Below are 20,828 nucleotides of genomic sequence, written 5' to 3'. Positions count from 1 at the left end.
AGAATGAAAATAAAGGGAACGCCACACTTTTTTTTAATTGTTTAATTATTTATGCAAAAAAACATGTGGGTGTTATTTGGATTTTCATTCTCAGCCAGATACCAACCAAGCAGCCACAGCCTGACGTTACCAGGGTGTTACTGGCCCTCCCCAGCCTAAATAACACCAGCATGTTACTGCCTAGACCCAGGAGCACCATTTTTTTTACCCTCCGGGCCTGTTAGTACCAGCTCTTCATGACACCTCTGTGGTACCGGGTTAATAATTAGGGGTTAGTGCTAGCTGTTTTTGAGTCCAGGTTTCTGTCTATAAGATGGCTTCCACCACTAAGCCTGTAAAGTAAATTTAAACAAAAAGAACAACACGTTTTAAAAAATTTTTATTCAAAAAAACACTCCCCCACAAGCCCTTGTTAACCATTTTATTAATATTAAACAATGGGCATCGATGTAGTCCACCGAATCTGAAGAAGTCCTCTGCATAAATGGATCTGAAATAATAAGAAAAACACAGAAAATTGGTTAGTACATTTATAGTGCCCTCCCTTAGGGAAAAAGCGCATAAACCAACTATTCCTAACAGGGAGCCTCCAGCTGTTGCTAAGCTACGTCCCCATCATTTCCAGACAGCCTTTCGCTGTCTGGCTAAGATATAAGTTGTAATTTAGCAACAGCAGGAGTCTTGCTGTTTCTAAACTACAACTCCCGTGATGAAAAAATGATCCCTCACACATCACCGTAAACAGAACAATGAAAAAGTTAGAGGGGTCAGAAGATGACAATTTAAATGGCTAATTTTCATATAAATAGTTATAATTTTTTTTTTAAAGCAAAACAAAATCAAACCTATATAAAGCCCCTTTCACACTGCCGCAAATGTCCGTCAGGGACTTTTATTTTGTGCCTTAACTTATTTTTACCAGGTTCAAAGGAAACAATGGGTCCTGACAGATACCATTCACTATTATGGGGTCTCTCAGGCAATGTTGTTTTTTGACGGGAGTAGTGGGAGGAAAAAACGTTGCATGATGTATTTTTCCTCCCGCTATTCTCCCCGGGTTCCCCGACAGACATCATACTGTTGTGTCACAATGGCAGTGTGAAAGAAGCCTAGTTGGATATCATTTCAATTGTATGGACCTACAGAATTCATAGAATGTGTCATTTTTACAGAAAAGTGCAGTGGGTAGAAATGGAAGGTCCTAAAAGTTACAAAATGGCGTTTTTTTCCTAATTTTGGCCCACAAATATATATATATATTTTGTTTCGCCGTAAATCTTGTGGTGAAATTATTGTCATTGCAAAGTAAAATTGGTGGTGCAAAAAAAACAAGGCTTTATATGTAAGGTGGAAAATTAAAAGCATTATGATTTTTAGAAGGTGAGGAGAAAAACAAAAGTGCAAAAAGGGGTTAAAAAATATTTATATTTTGCAAAATTTTTTCACAACTTCGATTTTAGAGCAGAAAAGTCACAGAGGAGAGGAGGTGGGGTTATAAAGTGGTGTTCTGAAGTCATTTCTTGGTTTTTGCTTATGTGTGCTAAATAAATGGTACTCAAAAGTGATTTATTGTTTTTGCTTATTTGAGCCCAATTTATCAACCCCCTGTGATAGCATAATAAATATGCCATACATAAGCAAAACCAAAAGAAAGAAAAAAGATGACTACTGAACTTGCTTACCAAAGCAACGATGATACATGTCCCTGACAGAGATTTTGAAATTACTATATTAAAAAAAATATCAAGCCTTCCGGTACTTATCATTTGCTGTATGCCCTAATGGAAGTCATGTAGTCTTTCCAGGTATCCAAGTTTTCTTATGGAGAGGAAAGGTTTGCTTATTCTTTGGATAGTTCCTGACATAGGGAAAGGTCTTATAGTGGACAATACAACTCCATGCCAGATGTGTATCATGCTAAATAGTTTGCCTTTATATTTACTCAAAAAATTCAATACAGTGACCCCTTGACCTACGATGGCCCCGACATACGATAATTTCAACATGCGATGGCCTCTCAGAGGCCATCGCATGTTGAAGGCAGCATCAACATACGATGCTTTTTTATGTCGGGGCCATCACATAAAAGGCTATCCGGCAGCGCTGACTGCTTGAGCTGCCGCCGGATAGCCGTTTACCGTGCCCCGTGAGCTCCGGTGATGTCTCTTACCTGTCCTTGGGGCTCCGGTGCGTCCTCTTCGGGATCCCCTGCATCGTCGGCGCTCTCCATCGATGTCATCACGTCGCTGCTCACGCCATTCCGTCATCCAATAGGAGCGGTGTGCGTAGCGACGGAGAGCGCGGATGCCGGGGAAGCAGAGGCCTTGCCGGAGCATCGGGGACACCTCGGGGACACGGCGACAGCGATGGACGGCAACATCACGGGCAGCGGTGACGAGCGGTGGCGGCCTGGAGCGGCGGGGACAGGTGAGTACAACTTCCTCTAATAGTGGTCTACAACCTGAGGACCTCCAGATGTTGCAAAAGTTGGCTGTCCGGGCATGCTGGGTGTTGTAATTTTGCAACATCTGGAGTTCCGCAGGTTGTAGACCACTGTCCTATACTTTACATTGCACGGATCCCTAAACATGCGATGGTTTCAACAAACGATGGTCCATTTGGAACGGATTACCATCGTATGTTGAGGGACCACTGTATTTCCATGTTGCTGTAAAAAAAAATGTATGGTGTCTGACTGGAAAGACTACTTTACAGTAATTCACAAATTTGTATAACTTTCTGTCATCATTTGAAAAAGCACCCCTTTAAGTGTCAGAAGCCTTCATTTACTAACATTGAAAAACCAACTTATCACACATGTCACCAGACATCTTAAATGGTCTTATTATCTGTCTGTTCTAATAGCCTTTGTCAACCCCAGACCAGACCCAACCCAGTCACCAATTTTAATGTCTCTTATTGTCCCTTGCAATAAATAAAACTTTGAAGGTGCTGGTTTTGCATGGTATGCATAGGAGAGTATGGGGGGGGGGGGGGCTGCCCCCCTTTGGTTGTGCACTCCTTTGTCCTAAGGGAGTAATGTATAGCTGGATCCTGCATATACCCTGAGTAACGTTTTTAGGTCTGAAGACTGTATTACATGCCCACTAGTCTTTTTTACAGTCTCGAAAACAACCACATTTCATACTCATTTATTGACCATTATTGTGCATGCCAGGTCACAGATTTTGGATAAAAAGCCTCCAGAGGTTTATGTGCTGTGCCTTTGATAAGTGTCATGCATTGTGAACTGTGGCATATGTGTCTTTAAATAAAATGACTTGTCAGTTCCCATTCAAAGTGAGTACTGGGAAAAGCAGCTGAAGTGTATTATGCTGGTATAGCCAGGAGCTCACTTCTTAGTTGCTATATAACACATCACAGGTGCAGGATTAGCCCCAGTATAGAGTGTGGTTTGTCCTTAATAGATGCCCCTTGCTCGTCTGTTCATCCTCACATGACTGTTATTATGACACTCTAATAAAGATAAGAGTCCTGGAAACAGTATTGGTTGCACTAGGTTCAACAGTGAATGTCACGTATGAAGGGGTTTGGGATATTCACTGAAACTAGATCACAAATACATAAATATCAAGACTGCCAATTTTACGTGTAAAAGGGTAATGCTATAAATCATCCTCAGCATTACAATCATTCCCCAAGCCTACACATCATTGAAATTATTAAAGGAGTAGTCCGGCGCGCACTTTTTTCCTTTTATCCCGTCCGGGCTGCAAAATAAAAGAAAACACACTTTCTCTTACCTGCCAACGAGCCCCCGGAGCTCCGGTACAGGTGTTTGGTCCCCAGGCTGTATTCTTCTTACTTCCTGTTTGCCTGGCACTTCACATGGAGCTTCAGCCTATCACTGGCCGCAGCGATGTCCCGCTCCGTGTGATGTGTCGGGCTAACAGGAAGTAAGAAGAATACAGCCCGGGGACGAAACACCTGTTCCGGAGTGTACCGGAGCTCCGGGGGCTCGTTGGCAGGTAAGAGAAAGTGTGTTTTCTTTTATTTTGCAGCCCGGACGGGATAAAAGGAAAAAAGTGCGCGCCAGAGTACTCCTTTAAGTCTATATAGAATTGGATTATCACATTTGTATGTCACTAATTTAGTGTTAAAGGGATACTCCGCTGCTCAGCGTTTGGAACAAACTCTGTAGCTGGTGCCGGGAGCTTGTGACGCCATTACCCCGCCCCCTCATTGTGTCAATCCCCGCCCCCCTCAATGCAAGTCTGTCACGCCCCCTCCCATAGACTTGCATTGGTGGGGTGGAGTGTGATGTCATGAAGGGGCGGGGCTATGACATCAGAAGATGAGCAGTGGAGTACCCATTTAAATATCTGTACTCACAGACCAGTAGTTTTCTTCTGAAAACGTCACACATTAAGAAGATATTTCTAGATATTCTGATCAGTGCATATTACCTATTATCACAGATATAACATTAGGGTAGCTACATGGTCTAGACACTGCCATGCTGCAAGTTGGCTTCAGTGATTTCCATGGTTTAGAAACTGGGATAGCCAAAGACAGAATCAGTTGAGTGTTCATCTTTTGTACCTTTAATGTCCTAAGCTTGGTTGAATAACCTTAAAGGGGTATTCCAAGCAAAAACTTTTTTTTATATATCAACTGGCTAAGGAAAGTTAAACAGATTTGTAACTTACTTCTATTAAAAAATATGAATCCTTCCAATAGTTATTAGCTTCTGAAGTTTTCTGTCTAACTGCTCAATGATGATGTCATGTCACGGGAGCTGTGCATGATGGGAGAATATCCGTTGCATGATGGGAGAATATCCCTTGCATGATGGGAAAATATCCCCATAGGAGCTGGACAGCTCACGGGATGTGAGTCATCAGAAAGCAGTTAGACAGAAAACAGCAACTCAACTTCAGAAGCTAATAACTATTGGATTTTTTAATAGAAGTAATTTACAAATCTGTTTAACTTTCCGGAGCCAGTTGATATATAAAAAAAGTTTTTGCCTGGAATACCCCTTTAAAGGTGCTTTCAAACAAAAAATCTTTTGGAACGGCAACAGTACCACAGCTGAACCAAGGCCAGAAGTGAATCCAGCAAGAATGAGGAGTGTGAGACCTTCCTTATATCATTTATTCCTTCCAAATCCACTTGTAAAAGGGCAATGGCCCTTTTTAAAAAAATGCTTTTAATGAAAATATTTAAAGGGATTTTCTCAATGGATATCTCCTTTCCATATGCCATTTTGGGAGATATGGATAGCATGGAGGAGAGTCCCCTGTTTGAAATCCCACCTGTTGGCTAGAATAGAAAGCCATTGGAATAAATGGCTAGCACTCTAGTAGACATGAATTGTCCAATGATACATGATGGACAGATGGTACAAGGCACAGAGAGAATCAAAAGAATTGGTATGCTTACTGTGTGTCCTCCCCTTCTAGTCCTTAATCTTCTGTGCATTATTACAAACGTGGTGATCTAGTGCATGTGTAGTGTGGGTATATTCTAGACAAAAAGAAATGGCAGTACAATGGTTAACACAGTGTTTTCCAAGGGAGCAAAGTTAATATACCACTTGGTCAGATTGAGCAAATGCGGCAAGGTTTTCAAACACAGAAAGGCTTTTAGTTTAGGAGAGCATTTACGGTGAACGGTGCCAATCCTTTCTGTGGTCAGAATTGATCGCTGTTGTCCCACAAGTGCAATTAATTGTAGAGAGAAGTGGAGAAGCCTCAGCTACAGGAGGAACATAAAGAGGATTTATCACACATTTCTTGTAGTGCTGCAACAAATCAAAATACAGCGCAGATATATTAACATATGCTCTGCTACAGCTAACACGTTTCCAAGGCGGTATAAATGGAAATAAAAGTGCCGTTTATATTTTATTACTCTCCTACTCTCTTCTGAAATGTTTTTATCAGGATGAATTGGAATGTAAAGCATCTATATTTTTAAAATAGTATAGTAAAACAAACATGTATTGTATGCCAGATACCTTACTCATGGGTTTCGACTTAAGGATTACGATACGTATTTTCTTACATAGTTACATAGAGGTGCACAACCACAGTAAGGCTGGGTTCACACCACGTTTTGCACTTACGGTTCCCGTATACGGCTGGGGGGAGGGGGGCGTGGGGGAATCGCGGCGCCTGCACTCAGCCGTATTCGAGAACCGTATTTAATGCATGTCTATGAGCCGACCGGAGTGAACCGCGGTCGACTCCGGTCGGCTCATAGACATGCATTAAATACGGTTCCCGAATACGGCTGAGTGCGGGTGCCATGATCCCGCCCCCTCCCCTTAGCAGTATACGGGAACCGTAAGTACAAAACGTGGTGTGAACCCAGCCTAACTCAGTTTTCACCACACATTGCAGCTGCTGTGGACGCCTGGCAAACTAAGAGAATTTGACTTATAGTATGTAACTGGTTTATTACATTTATATCTTCTTATATCTGGATGTCTAGGTGTAGTCTACTACGTTTCATTCATGACTGTTTTTGGGCAGTGCTTATCTTACACATTGTTGACTAGAGAACCAATTTTTATCTGTTCCAGTAAGCCACAGTTAAGTCAAAGTAATTTAGCGGAATAGTAGAAAAGGGTAATCTGAAACACACCTCCTGCTTCACCAAAACTTGAAGCTACTCTGTCATGTTTCACCCTCATGCCTGACATTGTAGGTCCCCCGGTTCGGGTTGGCTGCCGTGTAGTCAGTGGTAGTCATTTGAAGAATAGTAAGGATAGAATGAAGAATATTGGCAAGTACAATAGATAGCTGTTCTAAATACATTTCAAGGATGGCTATGACCAATTTAACCCACTCACATTATACCTCCGTATATGCAATGTACAAAAAAGTTTTACAAGTCAACTCATAGTCCCCAGTAGTGTTGCTCGCGAATATTCGCAATTCGAATATTATTCGCGAATATCGCATATTCGCGAATTCGCGAATTTCGCGAATATAGCGCTATATATTCGTAATTACGAATATTCGTTTTTTTTTTTTTTTTTTTTTTTTTCTTCACAGTACACATCACAGTGATCACCCCTCTCTGCTTCCAGCTTGTGTGGTGTAAAGAAGGCTGTAATACTACTGTGTGAGACTGCCATGCAAAAATTCGCATATGCGAAAATTAGCATATGCTAATTTTCGCATATACGAATTTTCGCGAATGTAAATTTTGTATATGCTAATTTTCACATGAGAATTTTCGCATACGCGAATGTTCGCATATGCGAAAATAAAACGGAAATATAACGAATATGCGAATATTCGCGAATATATGACGAATATTCGTCCATATATTCGCGAATATTCGCGAATTCGAATATGGCCTATGCCGCTCAACACTAGTCCCCAGTACACAGATTTATGTGCAAAATGGTTTCTCAGCCACACAACAACTTCACAGATATTCCAGCTGGAACGGGGTACTTGGACAATATATATGCTATTCCATTGCCACAGGATAAGGTATGGATAGAATATAACATGCTTATCAGTGCAAGTCTGACCTCATGGAAATCCACCGAACCAGAGAATGATTGCTGAGCTTAGCAATGTTCATAGGCCACATAGAGAATAAATAGAGTGGTGGCTGTGCATGTGCAGTGTGCTCCCCGCAATCCCAAGTACTATTTCCCCCCCTAATCAGCATGTTATCCCGCATCCACAAGGAGTACTCCAGTGCGGGATTTCGCCTTTTTTCAAGTGTTTGCTCTGGGTGCTGCCCAGCATCATCCATGACACAGGGAAGACTACACTTTAGTGAGCTGGTTACCATTATCTGCAAGAATTCCCCCTATCCTTCTAAAGTAATTCAAGGAAGATATACTCAGCTGTGACGGATCTTTCTAAAATAGTCACTTTTTATTAAAACATTCTCATTTTCAGCTTTATTATGATGACTTGGAGAAATAATAAAGGCTTCTGAACTGTTTCTAGTGGATGACTCGTTTTACCACCATGGTTTTAGATAGTAGATAGATGGATGGATGAATACATGAGCAGGACTTTATCCCCTCCTCGGTCTGCAGTCTCAGTAATGTACCTGGATTTACTCAGGATTCAGGAGATAAATCCAGGCATAATTGGCCTATATTTAGCGGCGCAGGCTTTCTCGCCACACACACTGGGATGATTATCACTAAAATGTTTTCACACACACTTGTTTCAAAGCTCAGATGTGTCTGCAAAGGTCAGATATCAAAGTGATGCCATGGAGAGCCTCAGATTACAGAGCTGCTTGTTCCATCCAGTCAGACTGTTGTTCGCTTGTCTGGATCTGCACCGCATATTTGGAGCATCGTTCCAGTTGACTGTCGCTCTGCTTCTTTTGTTTGCGTTGTAGGTGAGGTTTTGCCTTATCACCTTTACCGCGGTGAATAAATTCTGTGAAGTGTTTAAGGCAGGTATCTGGTGTTTGATTTGTGATTATTACTGTTTACCAGTCAGATCCTTTTTCTATAAGCGTGTTTTATTCCTTTTTATTGGAGGCAAAGCAGTCACAAGTCAAACAAGAACCATGTTTATATTAGGGAAACACAATACCCTATATAAATGTAATGTAATGCGATCAAGAGGCTTTAAGGAAACATCTTCAATAGGGTGTAAAGAAATCAATGTCTCAACTGAAATGATTCATATTTAACTATTTACAGGGTTAAACCGATTCACACAACTATTCGAAATGGCGAAACCTATCAGTCTATTCTGTAGGTAACATATATATTGCAAACAGAAAACTAAAACAATGAGGACATTTGGCATAATAACACAGGAGTGATCCCTCTGCACATGCAGAGTCCTATGGTGCATATCACATTTCTTTTTTTCTGTTGGATTTGTATAAAGTCTGACATCTAGCCTCTAAGAAAAATACACCATATAGACAACATACCATATATACTCGAGTATAAGCCGAGTTTTTCAGCACGATTTTTCGTACTGAAAACGCCCTCCTCGGCTTATACTCGAGTGAACTCTCCGCCTGTCAAACCCTTTCAACCTGCGGACCTCAAGATGTAGCAAAACTACAACTCCCAGCATGCCCGGACAGCCATCGGCTTTCCGGGCATGCCGGGGGTTGTAGTTTTCAAGCATCTGGAGCTCCGTAGGTTGAAGATCACTGTGGCCTTCGTCATCATCCAGACCCCCCCTTTAATTTTTTACTCACCTCCCCTCGGTGGGAAGGAAGGGTGAGCTGGTCCAGGCCATCTATGCTGCAGGGACCATCCGGTGGGGAGGGTTAGTCGTTCCTGGCTGTCTATCTTCACCGGAAGGCCCTCTTCTCCGCTCCGGCCCTGGACTAGTGACGTTGCCTTGACGACGACGCACAGGGACGTCCCTGCGTATTAGCGTCCCTGCGCGTCGTCGCCAAGGCAACGTCACTAGTCCGGGGCCGGGCCCCGAGTGGAGAAGAGGGCCTCCCGGTGAAGATGGACAGCCTGGAAAGACTAACCCTCCCCACTGGACGGTCCCTGCAGCAGCTCACCCTTCCTTCCCACCAAGGGGAGGTGAGTAGAAAACTAAAGGGGGGGGGTTTGGATGTTGACGAAGGCTCGGCAGTGGTCTTCAACCTGCGGACCTCCAGATGTTTCAAAACTACAACTCCCAGCATGCCCGGATAGCCGATGGCTGTCCGGGCATCCTGGGAGTTGTAGTTTTACAACATCTAGAGGTCCGCAGGTTGAAGACCACTGATTGAAGGGATTGACAGGCGGTGATGATGAAGGGGGGGATGATGACAGGGTGATGATGACGGGGGTCTGGATGATGACAGGGTGATGATGACGGGGGTCTTGGTGATGACAGGGTGATGATGACGGGGTGTTAATGACGGGGGTCTGGATGATTACATGGGGGAATGATGTATTTTCCACCCTAGGCTTATAGTCGAGTCAATAACTTTTCCTGGGTTTTTGGGGTGAAATTAGGGGCCTCGGCTCATATTCGGGTCGGCTTATACTTGAGTATATACAGTAGGCTAGTTTTTGTATGTCCTAGCTAAAGAAACCTTTTTGAACATTCCTATTTTAAGTTATTATTAATTTACCTATTTCTACAGTTCATATGTTACCTACCAGCAAATAAAGTTTACATTGTGGTAAGGTTGTTTTAGTCAAAGCAAATGGGAATATACTGTAACATACAAATAGTCTTTGGCAGTAAACAGGTAGCTCTTATATGTCAATACATACATGCTGAATATAAATTATTTTTGTAATACTCTGAAGGTACGACAAGTATAGTGTAGAAAATAGAAAATCAACAGACCTTTTCTAACTGAAAAAAATCATGTCACACTGCATCTTAACCCATATTATGATAAAAGCCAGTGCCTTAGTGATTCACTGTAATTCATTGTGGTTCAGACTGCAATGATGTCAATCTGTTATGCACGTACAAAGATTGAACAAATTTGAAAGTAAAATAAAAAAATAAAAAAAAGAACTTTCAAGAAAAAGACCTTGAAATTACCAGGATGTGGTGTCTGAAAACAGAGGGTACGATGGTTTATACAAAGAGTGTTATATATTGTGTTACATTGAATTTTTAAAGAACATATATATATATATATATATATATATATATATATATATATATATATATAGATGCTATGTATGATCCTCCATACTGGCAAATAAATATTAAAGAAGAAAACACAACTTTAAAAACTTCATGTTTGAAACCCATAAGGCTTGTAATTTAATAATTTTCAATTCATCCTTGAGTGATGGAAAGTAACAGGAGCCAGAAAATGACACCTATAAGGGTTGACACTTTTCCTCCCTTAGTATCAGCACAGGAGTCACGTAAAGAGCAGTAACTTAAGGGGAACCTTTCAAATTGAAAATGCAGTCTAACCTGCAAGCATCATATTACAGAGCAGGAGGACCTCAGCAGATTGACATATAGGCCCTCATTTACTATTGCAAACCCGACATGTTTTGTCGGGCTGTGCGCCATGTTTTGCCTGCGCCAGAATATGCGCCTGAAATTCTGTCTGCGCCTGAATTTGCACCTGAAATTGCGCCTGAATTGAAAAAACCCCAACTAACTCTCCTTTTTGCTAAGAAAACCCAAAAAGTGGCGTGGCCGTCGGTGAAAGGGGGTGTGGTCACATAAAAGGGGCGTGTTCCCGACATTTTCACAAAATCCCAACATATTTACTAAAGTTTCCACAGAAAATGTGGTGGATTTGAGCTGAGGAAAACCAGACAGATCAGAGCATGTGTAAAAAAAATCAAAGTGTAGGGAAAGTGGAAAATGTAGGGAAACCTTAGTAAATACCGTGGAAAATAAATTGTAGGGAATTAAAACCCACAAAGAAACCTACACAACACTCTTAGTAAATAATGGCCATACTGTAGATCTGTGGGAGAAGTTCCAGTATCACTTGCCATTTATTCATGGAAATCTCTGCTCTCTATGGGTTAAGTAGTCAAATAGATGGGCCTTCTCATTGATTGATCTGTGCATTAAGAGAAAGATACAATCAACTAGTAGGACTACCTACTCCATAACTTTACATATATAAATAACAAGTTATTCTGGAACATATCCCACAAAACTATATATGACTGTGCTCAGCTCCTCTACTTTTACAAGATGATGTCTGCAGATTGGAAATTGGCATGTTTAGTGTAACAGGTTCCCTTTAAAGCTCCCAAACCTAAAAGCAAAATCTGTAACAGGCTTCCCAAACCACCAAGTGCCACGCTAGTGTTGTCTTATGTGGCAGAAGGAAAACCAGAACCCAGGTGAAAATCCTATCTCTGCTTTCCTTGTAGCTACATCAGGACCTTAAAAATGACCAATTGTAATAGAATATGGTGTAATGTACTGTAAGTATCTCGTGTAAATAAGCATTTGAATCTATTGACCTTATTCACATGTGAAAAATGAGAAAGAACTTGTCATGTGGTGACCAAAAACACTCTAATGAAAGAAGGTATCATTGTAAATGTGGAACTGAATATGGCACCTGGACTGTCACTACACCCCATATAAAGTAGTGATGTTCTATTGGGAATGGTTATGAAATGCACTGGTGAAATGATGTTGCTATTCACGAAGGGTCAGTTCACACTGAGATATTCCGCTCTGAAAAATTTTGGCAGAGATTATGAGTGCAGCAAAAATTCAGCAATAATATTGCAGTGGAAATTCTGCAGCAACATTTTTGCAGTGAATATTCTACCGTGGAATCCCACTGACAGCAATGAGACGCTGCTGAAAAACGGATTCTGTACCAAATTTTCAAGTGGAAATTCTGGCCTAAAACTCAGTGAGTATGTAACCTATGGGATATTTTGTTATGGAGTCCATGACATTTATTATGGCTTCCATGAATACGCATGAAATCCATGTAAAATCCACATCAGTAAAAATATAGTAAGGATTTTTTCCAATGAAGATTTGTAAATAAAAAAATATATATATCTTCAAAGATGTAACACGTTTTTTCCGATCAAATAATCTATTATGTAAACATTCTCTAACAATTGTTAACAAGCCATTTATTGTTCTTCACTAGTTTGTATTTCAGACTTCACATATGTGACATCTAAAAGAACTTTTCCCTCAATTTTCCCACGTCTGATGCTTTCTTCTGCTCTAGGCTACCTTACAGAAGACACACTTTGCACATGTGACTTCCCAAAGATCTAATAAGAAACAAATGTTATGAATGATGCCCACTGTACTCGTAGATAGACGTCTTTTTATTACATTCACAATTTTTTTCCAATTGTCTCATTTCCGAATTTTCTGTTAGACAGGAGACTGTGATCTATCACTTCTCTTCCTAAAAGCTGGCGGAGAGAGTGGATAACATTAAATTTCATCCAAAGCCTGTAATGTCATAAGAAAACACAGACCTATGGTTTTCGGCCCATATTACTATTAATGTTGTTATTTAACTGTGCCACCCTATGAGCCAGATGTCTGAAAATCTTTGGCTGGAACTTATTTAAAAAGTTCATTCCCTATCCATGAATAACAATGTTGTATAGTCACAAAACCACCTTTGTGACTGCTTGCTGAAAGAGAACTTATTCTAAAAAGGGTATGTTCCACTGACCCAGAAACACAACATCTGTTCCTGTTCATTTATACAGGCCACATTTCAAGAGTATCACAAAACAGTGTTAATTCTTTTTATGCAAAGACAGACATGAACACTCTCTCTTAAAAAAAATAAAAAAAAGTTTTCGGTTTTTACAGCTAGTGTTTTCATTGAAGCTACTGGTTAAGTGATAATATATGGCTCATAGACTGGTAAAATGACTAATAGACAATCAACTAAGACAAATTGCTTTATAGTCTTGAGAAAAAGAAACAAAACCACAGACAAGATGTTGTCAAGAGAGTCATGCAATCCAAAGGAGGGTTGGTGCCCCCAGACCCTCACATTTTGCGCCTGCTTAAAGCTTAAGTGATCTTTTAAATTGCTTTATGGCTTCCTTTTCACACCTATGTTTCCTATTCACACTTATGTTCCTCGTGTGTTCTGTAACATGCACCTTCCTCATATTATGTACAGATTCCACCATTCCTTCATTTCAATTCACTAGTTATTGGCAATTGGTCAATACCACTGATCTGTACACCAGTGATGTCAATAAAGTTTTATAAAGTCATATCAATATTTGACTTTATAAAACTTTATTGACATCACTGGTTTACAGATCAGTGGTATTGACCAATTGCCAATAACTAGTGTATTGAAATTGTTTGTTTTAGATAAATAGTATAGTATAGTGATGTATGCATTCATAGATTTAATGGATCTGTCACTTGTGAACAACAGGTTGGGTTCATTCCTTTCTAGGGTAAGGCAATTATCGAAAGCTGGGTCTGGGACATAAGAAAAATAACTTTTTTTTTTTTTTTTGTGCCCTTCCTCTGAATTTGGCTTTACCAGTTGGGGACCAGTTTTGTGCCATTCCTCTGAATTTGGCTTTACCAGTTGGGGACTTGTCCCTACACAGTTTGGCGCTTTCAACGCTGATTGGATTGTGTCAGACTCTGTAAGAACACAATCTCAGATGTTAACACCCAGTTGGCGATTTAGTCATGCCTTTCAAGTAAGAAGAACAGAGGATTGACACACTATACAGAGTTACAAGAAAAGATCTTCCAGAATTGTTATGTTTTGAGGAATCCAATTGTTTACTAAAACAGACCGATCAGGAGAAGCCACAGATCTTTAAAAAAAATCCCATTTAGTGTAGAGTCACACGTATCATATTTTGTTGCGTATTTTCTGCAGCTGATTTTGCTACCCATTGGCTTCAATGGGTATGAAAAATATGCAGCAATGGTAATTAATTAAAGGGGTATTCCAGCTTTATACATCTTATCCCCTATCCTTTGGATAGGGGATAAGATGTATGATCCTACCCTTAGGCTAGGTTTCCACTTGGTTTTTTTTCTGGCAGTTTTTGGAATACTGCCACTGCAGTTTTTGAGCCAAAGTCGGAAGTGGATCCATAAGGGAGGAGAAGTGTAAGTCCTTCCTTTATATGTCCTATTCCTTTTGAATACATTTCTGGCTTTGGCTCAAAAACTGCAGTGGCAGTTTTCCAAAAACTGCCAGAAAAAAAACCAAGTGGAAACCTAGCCTTAAAGGGGTATTCCTACCCTTAAAGGGGTATTCCGGCTTTATACATCTTGGGGATAAGAATACCCCTTTAAGGGTAGGAATGCCCCTTTAAGGGTAGGATCATACATCTTATCCCCTATCCTTTGGATAGGGGATAAGATGTATGATCGCAGGGGTCCCGCCTAGCGGTGGGACCCCTGCGATCATACATCTTATCCCCTATCTTATCCCCCTAGAGCCGCAATACCCCTTTAATACGTATTCCCCACTTATTTGGTAAATAAGCTACGATTGCATGCAGTAAAACATTATATATGTCTAAATCAGGGTCTAGAGGGTCAGATAAAAAACAGTACACATACAAGTCTTGCCTCTCCCTTTTTAGGCTCTGCCCAAGGCATTTAACGTTGTAATAGTTTGTTCTGTAATGTTCCTTCAATAATGAGAATGCTGTGTCATGAATGTTTAAGTGTTTTTTTTTTTTTGTATTCATTGATGGGACTTTGCTGCAGCAGGTGGAAGTCACACCAGTTGTGCTGAAATTCTTCGGCTGTCGAGAATGTTTTGTAATTCTAAACGTTGTCTTCTCAGCTCTCCGTTAATAAGCACATTAGTGTCTTCTCGGAGCTTCATCAAGCATTACATTTTGGCGCCATTATACTACTAACACATTGTTGTCATTAGATATTCACCGGTGCCCTTTTATTTAAGCATCATTTCCATTCGGTCGTGGGTGTTCAGTTAGTGTTATCATTGATTCAACTGCTGTGAACGTTGATCTAGTAAATGTGTTGCTGCACGTATTTGAAGATTTATAGTGTTGGAAGTTCATCTGGTAATCTTTAGAAGCTTGCTGCTTTTTTCATGGAAATCCAAAGTTTAACCTACTGTGAAATTGTTTGCTTTCTTTTTAGGATATTTAAATGTGTCCGGAGGCTGGCTTTATGCCCAGATCATATAATTTATCCATTTCCCTTTCAGCAAATCTTCTTGATAATATGCTTCTCCGCAACTCCGCAAAGCTCAATGTGGACAGCAGGAAGGAGGACACGGAGAGCACAGCACCTGCCCCACCACAGAAGATGCTGTCATGTTACTGTCATCACCATTGCCCAGAGGACTCATTCAACAATACATGCTGGTTGGTATATATGACACTTCATGGAACTCAGCCATTCATATTTGCATGTGTTCATTATATAAAGCAGGCCCTATTTCCCAATTCTTTTTTGTAAAACAGCTGGAGTTTAGCCTAGGCTTACCCAAAACAATAGACACTCGGGATACATTTTCTTTCAGTTTAATAATGTATCTATAGAATATTAAAGGGGTTATCCAGGAAAAAAAACTTTTATATATATATATATATATATATATATATATATATCAACTGGCTCCAGAAAGTTAAACAGATTTGTAAATTACTTCTATTAAAAAAATATTAATCCTTTCAGTACTTATGAACTTCTGAAGTTAAGGTTGTTCTTTTCTGTCTAAGTGCTCTCTGATGACACGTGTCTCGGGAACCACCCAGTTTAGAAGCAAATCCCCATAGCAAACCTCTTCTAAACTGGGCGATTCCTGAGACACGTGTCATCAGAGAGCACCTAGACAGAAAAGAACAACCTTAACTTCAGAAGCTCATAAGTCCTGAAAGGATTAAGATTTTTTAATAGAAGTAATTTACAAATCTGTTTAACTTTCTGGAGGCAGTTGATATATGGAAAAAAAAGTTTTTCCTGGATAACCCCTTTAACTGTATTATGGATTACATAATTGCACTTTAGACCGATGACAGTTATATCTGTTTAATAATTTAACCAAAATTATAACATTTTGGAAATTGTGATATTGTTATGGTAAGTGCCAATAAGTAGCAGAAAGAGATGATGTATCATTTCCCCATTCTTTTTTACATGGCCTAATGAGTTATACTAACTAATAAGTAACCTCTTAGGCTAGGTTTGAAATTGCAGGCAGAAATTCTGCTTGCGAAAATGTACAAGCTTGTAAATGGGTTTTCCGTTCACAAATTCACACTTTGGAATTTTGGAAGCGGAATTTGTGAACAGAAAATCCGCTTTCAAATTTCCACCTGAAGTTTGGTGGTGCTCTTTCTTCAGGCTGAAATACCAGCGGAACACATTGCAGTATATTGGGGACTGTAACGTCCGCGTGGCCCTTGCCGCACTCTGAATCTCCAGGCAGAAATTTTCAGTTGGGAGATTAAAGCATACATGGCAGATTTGTTGCCGATGTTTCTGCAATGTGATTTGCAGAAATTGAAGCACTGCAGAAACAATCTCATTCACATGAATTTGGTGGACTTTGAGCAACCAAAATATCTGTAGCCAATCTGCCATGTGTGAAATTATCTTAAATGTGCAAAGTCAATGACTGTCACAATTCCTGGCTTACAAGTTTTCATGGCCGACTTGCTGCTCACTACCCTTCCACTTTTCCTTACCCTCCGCTCCATAGGTTATGTGCATGAGCTGTCTCCTGGCTCCCTAAAAGGCCAGCATGCACCAAATAATCCTGAAAAGTGCCCCCGGCTTCCTAAGGGTCCTTTGCTCCTTATTTGTTGCATTGAATAATAAAATGCTATAAGGCCTGATGTTGGTATTCCCATCGATCTGCTCTATCCATTAAAATACACAAACACACCATGCCCAAAGAGCTTACTAGACTGGCACCTGTCATGTATCCTGCAAGGTGTCTGGCATTTAACTGGACAATATATTGCATATGCTGCACTATTTTTGGGGAGATTTGTGCCAGAATCTGCAATTCTGCAATGTAAATATGATGCAGATGTGAACACGTTTGTTCCTGTGTTGTGTTGCATTGACCCAACCTGTATATTTGACCACTACCTATTGCTTGTTGACCACCTTGACCTTTTCCTTTCAGCGAATGATGAACTATGCCTGCCTTGACCTTTGCTCTGCCTGACTATGGCTCCTTTCCAGTGCCTTGATACCACAATTTACTGATTTCTGCCTAATATCATGCCAGCTGTTGCTAATGGAGGCTACTCTGGGGAGTTGTGATCTGAGGATTCCCTGTGGTAAAGTCCACATTCCCTTGTGGAGGTTAATGGGATACTCCACCCCTAGACATCTTATACCCTATCCAAAGGATAGGGGATAAGATGTCTGATTGCGCAGGGGGGCAGGAACTCTGGCCTGGCACCCCGGCATTTTAAAAATTTACGTTCAGAATGCTGGTTTCGGGCAGCCATCACGCCCCCTTCCATAGACATGAACAGAGGAGGCATGATGTCATAAATGTCAAGAATGCCGGGGTTCCGGGCCAGAGATCGTGGGGCCACCGACTGGACCCCCGCGGTCAGACATCTTATCCCCTATAGTTAATATTTATTATAGCAATGACTTAAGTTTGGATCTAATCAGATTGAATGATCCCATTATTTTGGACTAAATGTAGAAACAAACAGTAAATGTATTGTAGCTATGAAGATGCTGTAGGGATAAGGGATGAACGTTCAAAAAAGGTGACACAGTAAATGAAAGATAATATTTATAATGTGTGGTTAATAGGTACATGAGCGGTAGTTAGAAATGACAGGCAAAGTATATGTCTTCTCATTTAATACAGGATCACTGTGTGTTTCGAGGCAGCGCCATCTATTATTGTAATGTCTTTAGGCTGAGGTGATGATCCGTTGTTGCTACTGTGCATTTCCAGCGCCTCCATCATTTAATAAATAGTCCCATTATTATCAATCATCTTTTAATGGAGTTGTAAATCTCGCTGAGTGCAGCCAATGTAAGTGCTCATCATGGATTGGGCAGGGCCGTGTTGGTGTTGTAGCTTCAGTTGCCTTAGAAAAGCAGAGTTATGCATTTTCAATACTCTGGGATATCAGCCAAGTCTGGCTTTAGTCTGTCTCTTGTGATCTGTGCCATGTGGAAACCTACCCTAATACCAAATAGAAAGTTCTCACAGTGTTTTACAGGGTGTTAACATCATTATTAATGGGGAGAACTTGAAAGATTGTTTCGAATAGGATTATTGTTGGATTTAAAAATGGTGGCAGAGAGGAAAAGTGATGTATCTTTTTTAGAAACAGCAAAGTGAGTTTGCGAGCCATGAATCTGTGTCGGACAGTAGAGTATGCCCCTCTGTGCCTTCTTGGTGGCATACAGCTCTTCTTACCCCACGTTCCATTCATTGCTCATCTACTATGCATACAATGTTATTTCAATAAACTGTAGCTGAAGCGTTTTCATGTACCTGTCTGTACATTAGAATTCAGACTGGAGCATTGGCAGCCAACAGCCTAGATTTCAGTTTAGTGGTGCATATAGCGGGAACGGTGCACTCATGTGTGTCAAGCTGGAGAGAAGTAACTATAATGAGTGCTACAGCGGTCACTTCTACACTTGGCTAATCCCTATTAGAAATAATCATTAGCCTTTTTGCTTGTTCCTTGCAAGTTTAAAGAACTTAAATGCTAAATTAGATTCCAATGGTACAACGCCATGCAAGTATAGTAAACGCATTGCATTGTTGTGACCTAACTGTGTTCCAGGTTTCCAAATATGTCCTAGTGAACCGTCGTTTTTAAGCAATGCATGCATTGTATATGACATTATGTGTCATATGTACAGCAGCAGATTTACTAAAATATTATGACTTGCTAAAACATCATTATAACACAGAAACAATGCCACAATCCATAATTATGTATGTCCAGCATTTCTGTGATCTAGTCATAAGACTAGCACTATCACTTAAAGGAGTACTCCAGTGGAAAACAGTGGATTAAGATTTTTTAATAGAAGTAATTTACAAATCTGTTTAACTTTCTGGAGCCGGTTGATATATATAAAAATAATTTTTTTCCTGGATAACCCCTTTAAGTCAATTTTACCACATGACAAACTCAGGAAAAACTAAAAGCCTAAAAAATTTGTGGCATTTAATTTTTAATTTTATTTAATTCACCAATATTTTTGTTTTGCAGTATATTATATGGTAACATAAAGATTGCCATAAAAGAAGTACAACTTTGTCATGCAAAAAATAAGCCCTCATGTGGCTCTGTCGTCAGAAAGAAAACATGTTCTGGCTAGGAGGCAAAAAAAAGGGTTAATAAGAGCATATTGTTGGGTTTCCTTTAAATAAATCTACTGTAGTCTACTCTTATATAACATTACAAGGCACTCTAATCCTGGAAACCCCCTCTAACTGGTTTATTTAATGACCCACTTGTTGCAGTATAAAATAGCCCTCCGTAGATGTGACTCATTTTTTGGCAATGTGATCCATCTACACAACCGGGGTGGTAGACCCTATAAACCGGACTGAAGTATATACACAGTAAATGTACCAATGGCAGCTCCAGGCTTTCTTATCTAACTGTATTTTAGTATAGCAGATGATGTTACATCGCTTGTAATGTTCATCATTTCAAGGTGCAGAAAGACTTAATTTAGGCTTCAGATGTTTTATGAGTCTGTTTTAGAGACTTTTCTTCACCACAGGTGTAATCCGTCTCTGCCACCTCAATGGGAAATGCTTGCGTTGCCAAATTAATGTGTCTGTGATGTAATTCAGACAGTGTTTGGATGACTTCGGGGGAAAACATTCTGAAAGAGTGGATATTTTTATACTGGTAGATAACTATATATGTTATAAGTTAAAGGGGTACTCCGGTGAAAAACAATTTTTTTTAAATCAACTGATGCCAGAAAGATAAACAGATTTGTAAATTACTTCTATTAAAAAAATCTTAATCCTTCCTGTACTTACTAATTGCTGAATACTACAGCGGAAATTATTTTATTTTTGAAACACAGAGCTGTCTGTTGACATAATGAGCACAGTGCTCTCTGCTGACATCTCTGTCCATTTTATGAACTGTCCAGAACAGCATATGTTTGCTATGGGGATTTCCTTTTACTCTGGACAGTTCATAAAATGGACAGAGATGCCAGCAGAGAGCACTGTGCTCATGATGTCAGCAGAGAGCTCTGTGTTTCAAACGCAAAATAATTTCCACTGTAGTATTCAGCAGCTAATAAGTACAGGAAGGATTAAGATTGTTTAATAGAAGTAATTTACAAATCTGTTTAACTTTCTGGCACCAGTTGATTTAAAAATAAAAAATAAAAAGTTTTTCACTGGAGTACCCCTTTAACGTATAACACTATAAATGTAGGTATTAAAGTTACCATTACTTTGAGATTATG

General features: G+C 40.0%; 1 protein-coding gene across 13 annotated transcripts in view; it reads left to right on the top strand.

The window, feature by feature from the left end:
* The window catches only part of BMPR1B (bone morphogenetic protein receptor type 1B), a 473,407-nt gene that overhangs the window by 403,644 nt on the left and 48,935 nt on the right, over positions 1-20,828 (top strand). For all 13 annotated transcript variants that reach the window (XM_056567256.1, XM_056567261.1, XM_056567325.1 and 10 more), the window contains one exon: positions 15,589-15,748. In XM_056567256.1, coding sequence (XP_056423231.1) covers positions 15,589-15,748 — 160 coding nt within the window. The remainder of the gene's footprint in view (positions 1-15,588; positions 15,749-20,828) is intronic.

This window comes from Hyla sarda, chromosome 1 (genome assembly GCF_029499605.1).
Source record: "Hyla sarda isolate aHylSar1 chromosome 1, aHylSar1.hap1, whole genome shotgun sequence".
In the NCBI taxonomy this organism is placed as follows: Eukaryota; Metazoa; Chordata; class Amphibia; order Anura; family Hylidae; genus Hyla; species Hyla sarda.
The sequence above is the reverse complement of the archived record's forward strand: the minus strand, read 5'-3'. Positions and strand labels throughout refer to the sequence as shown.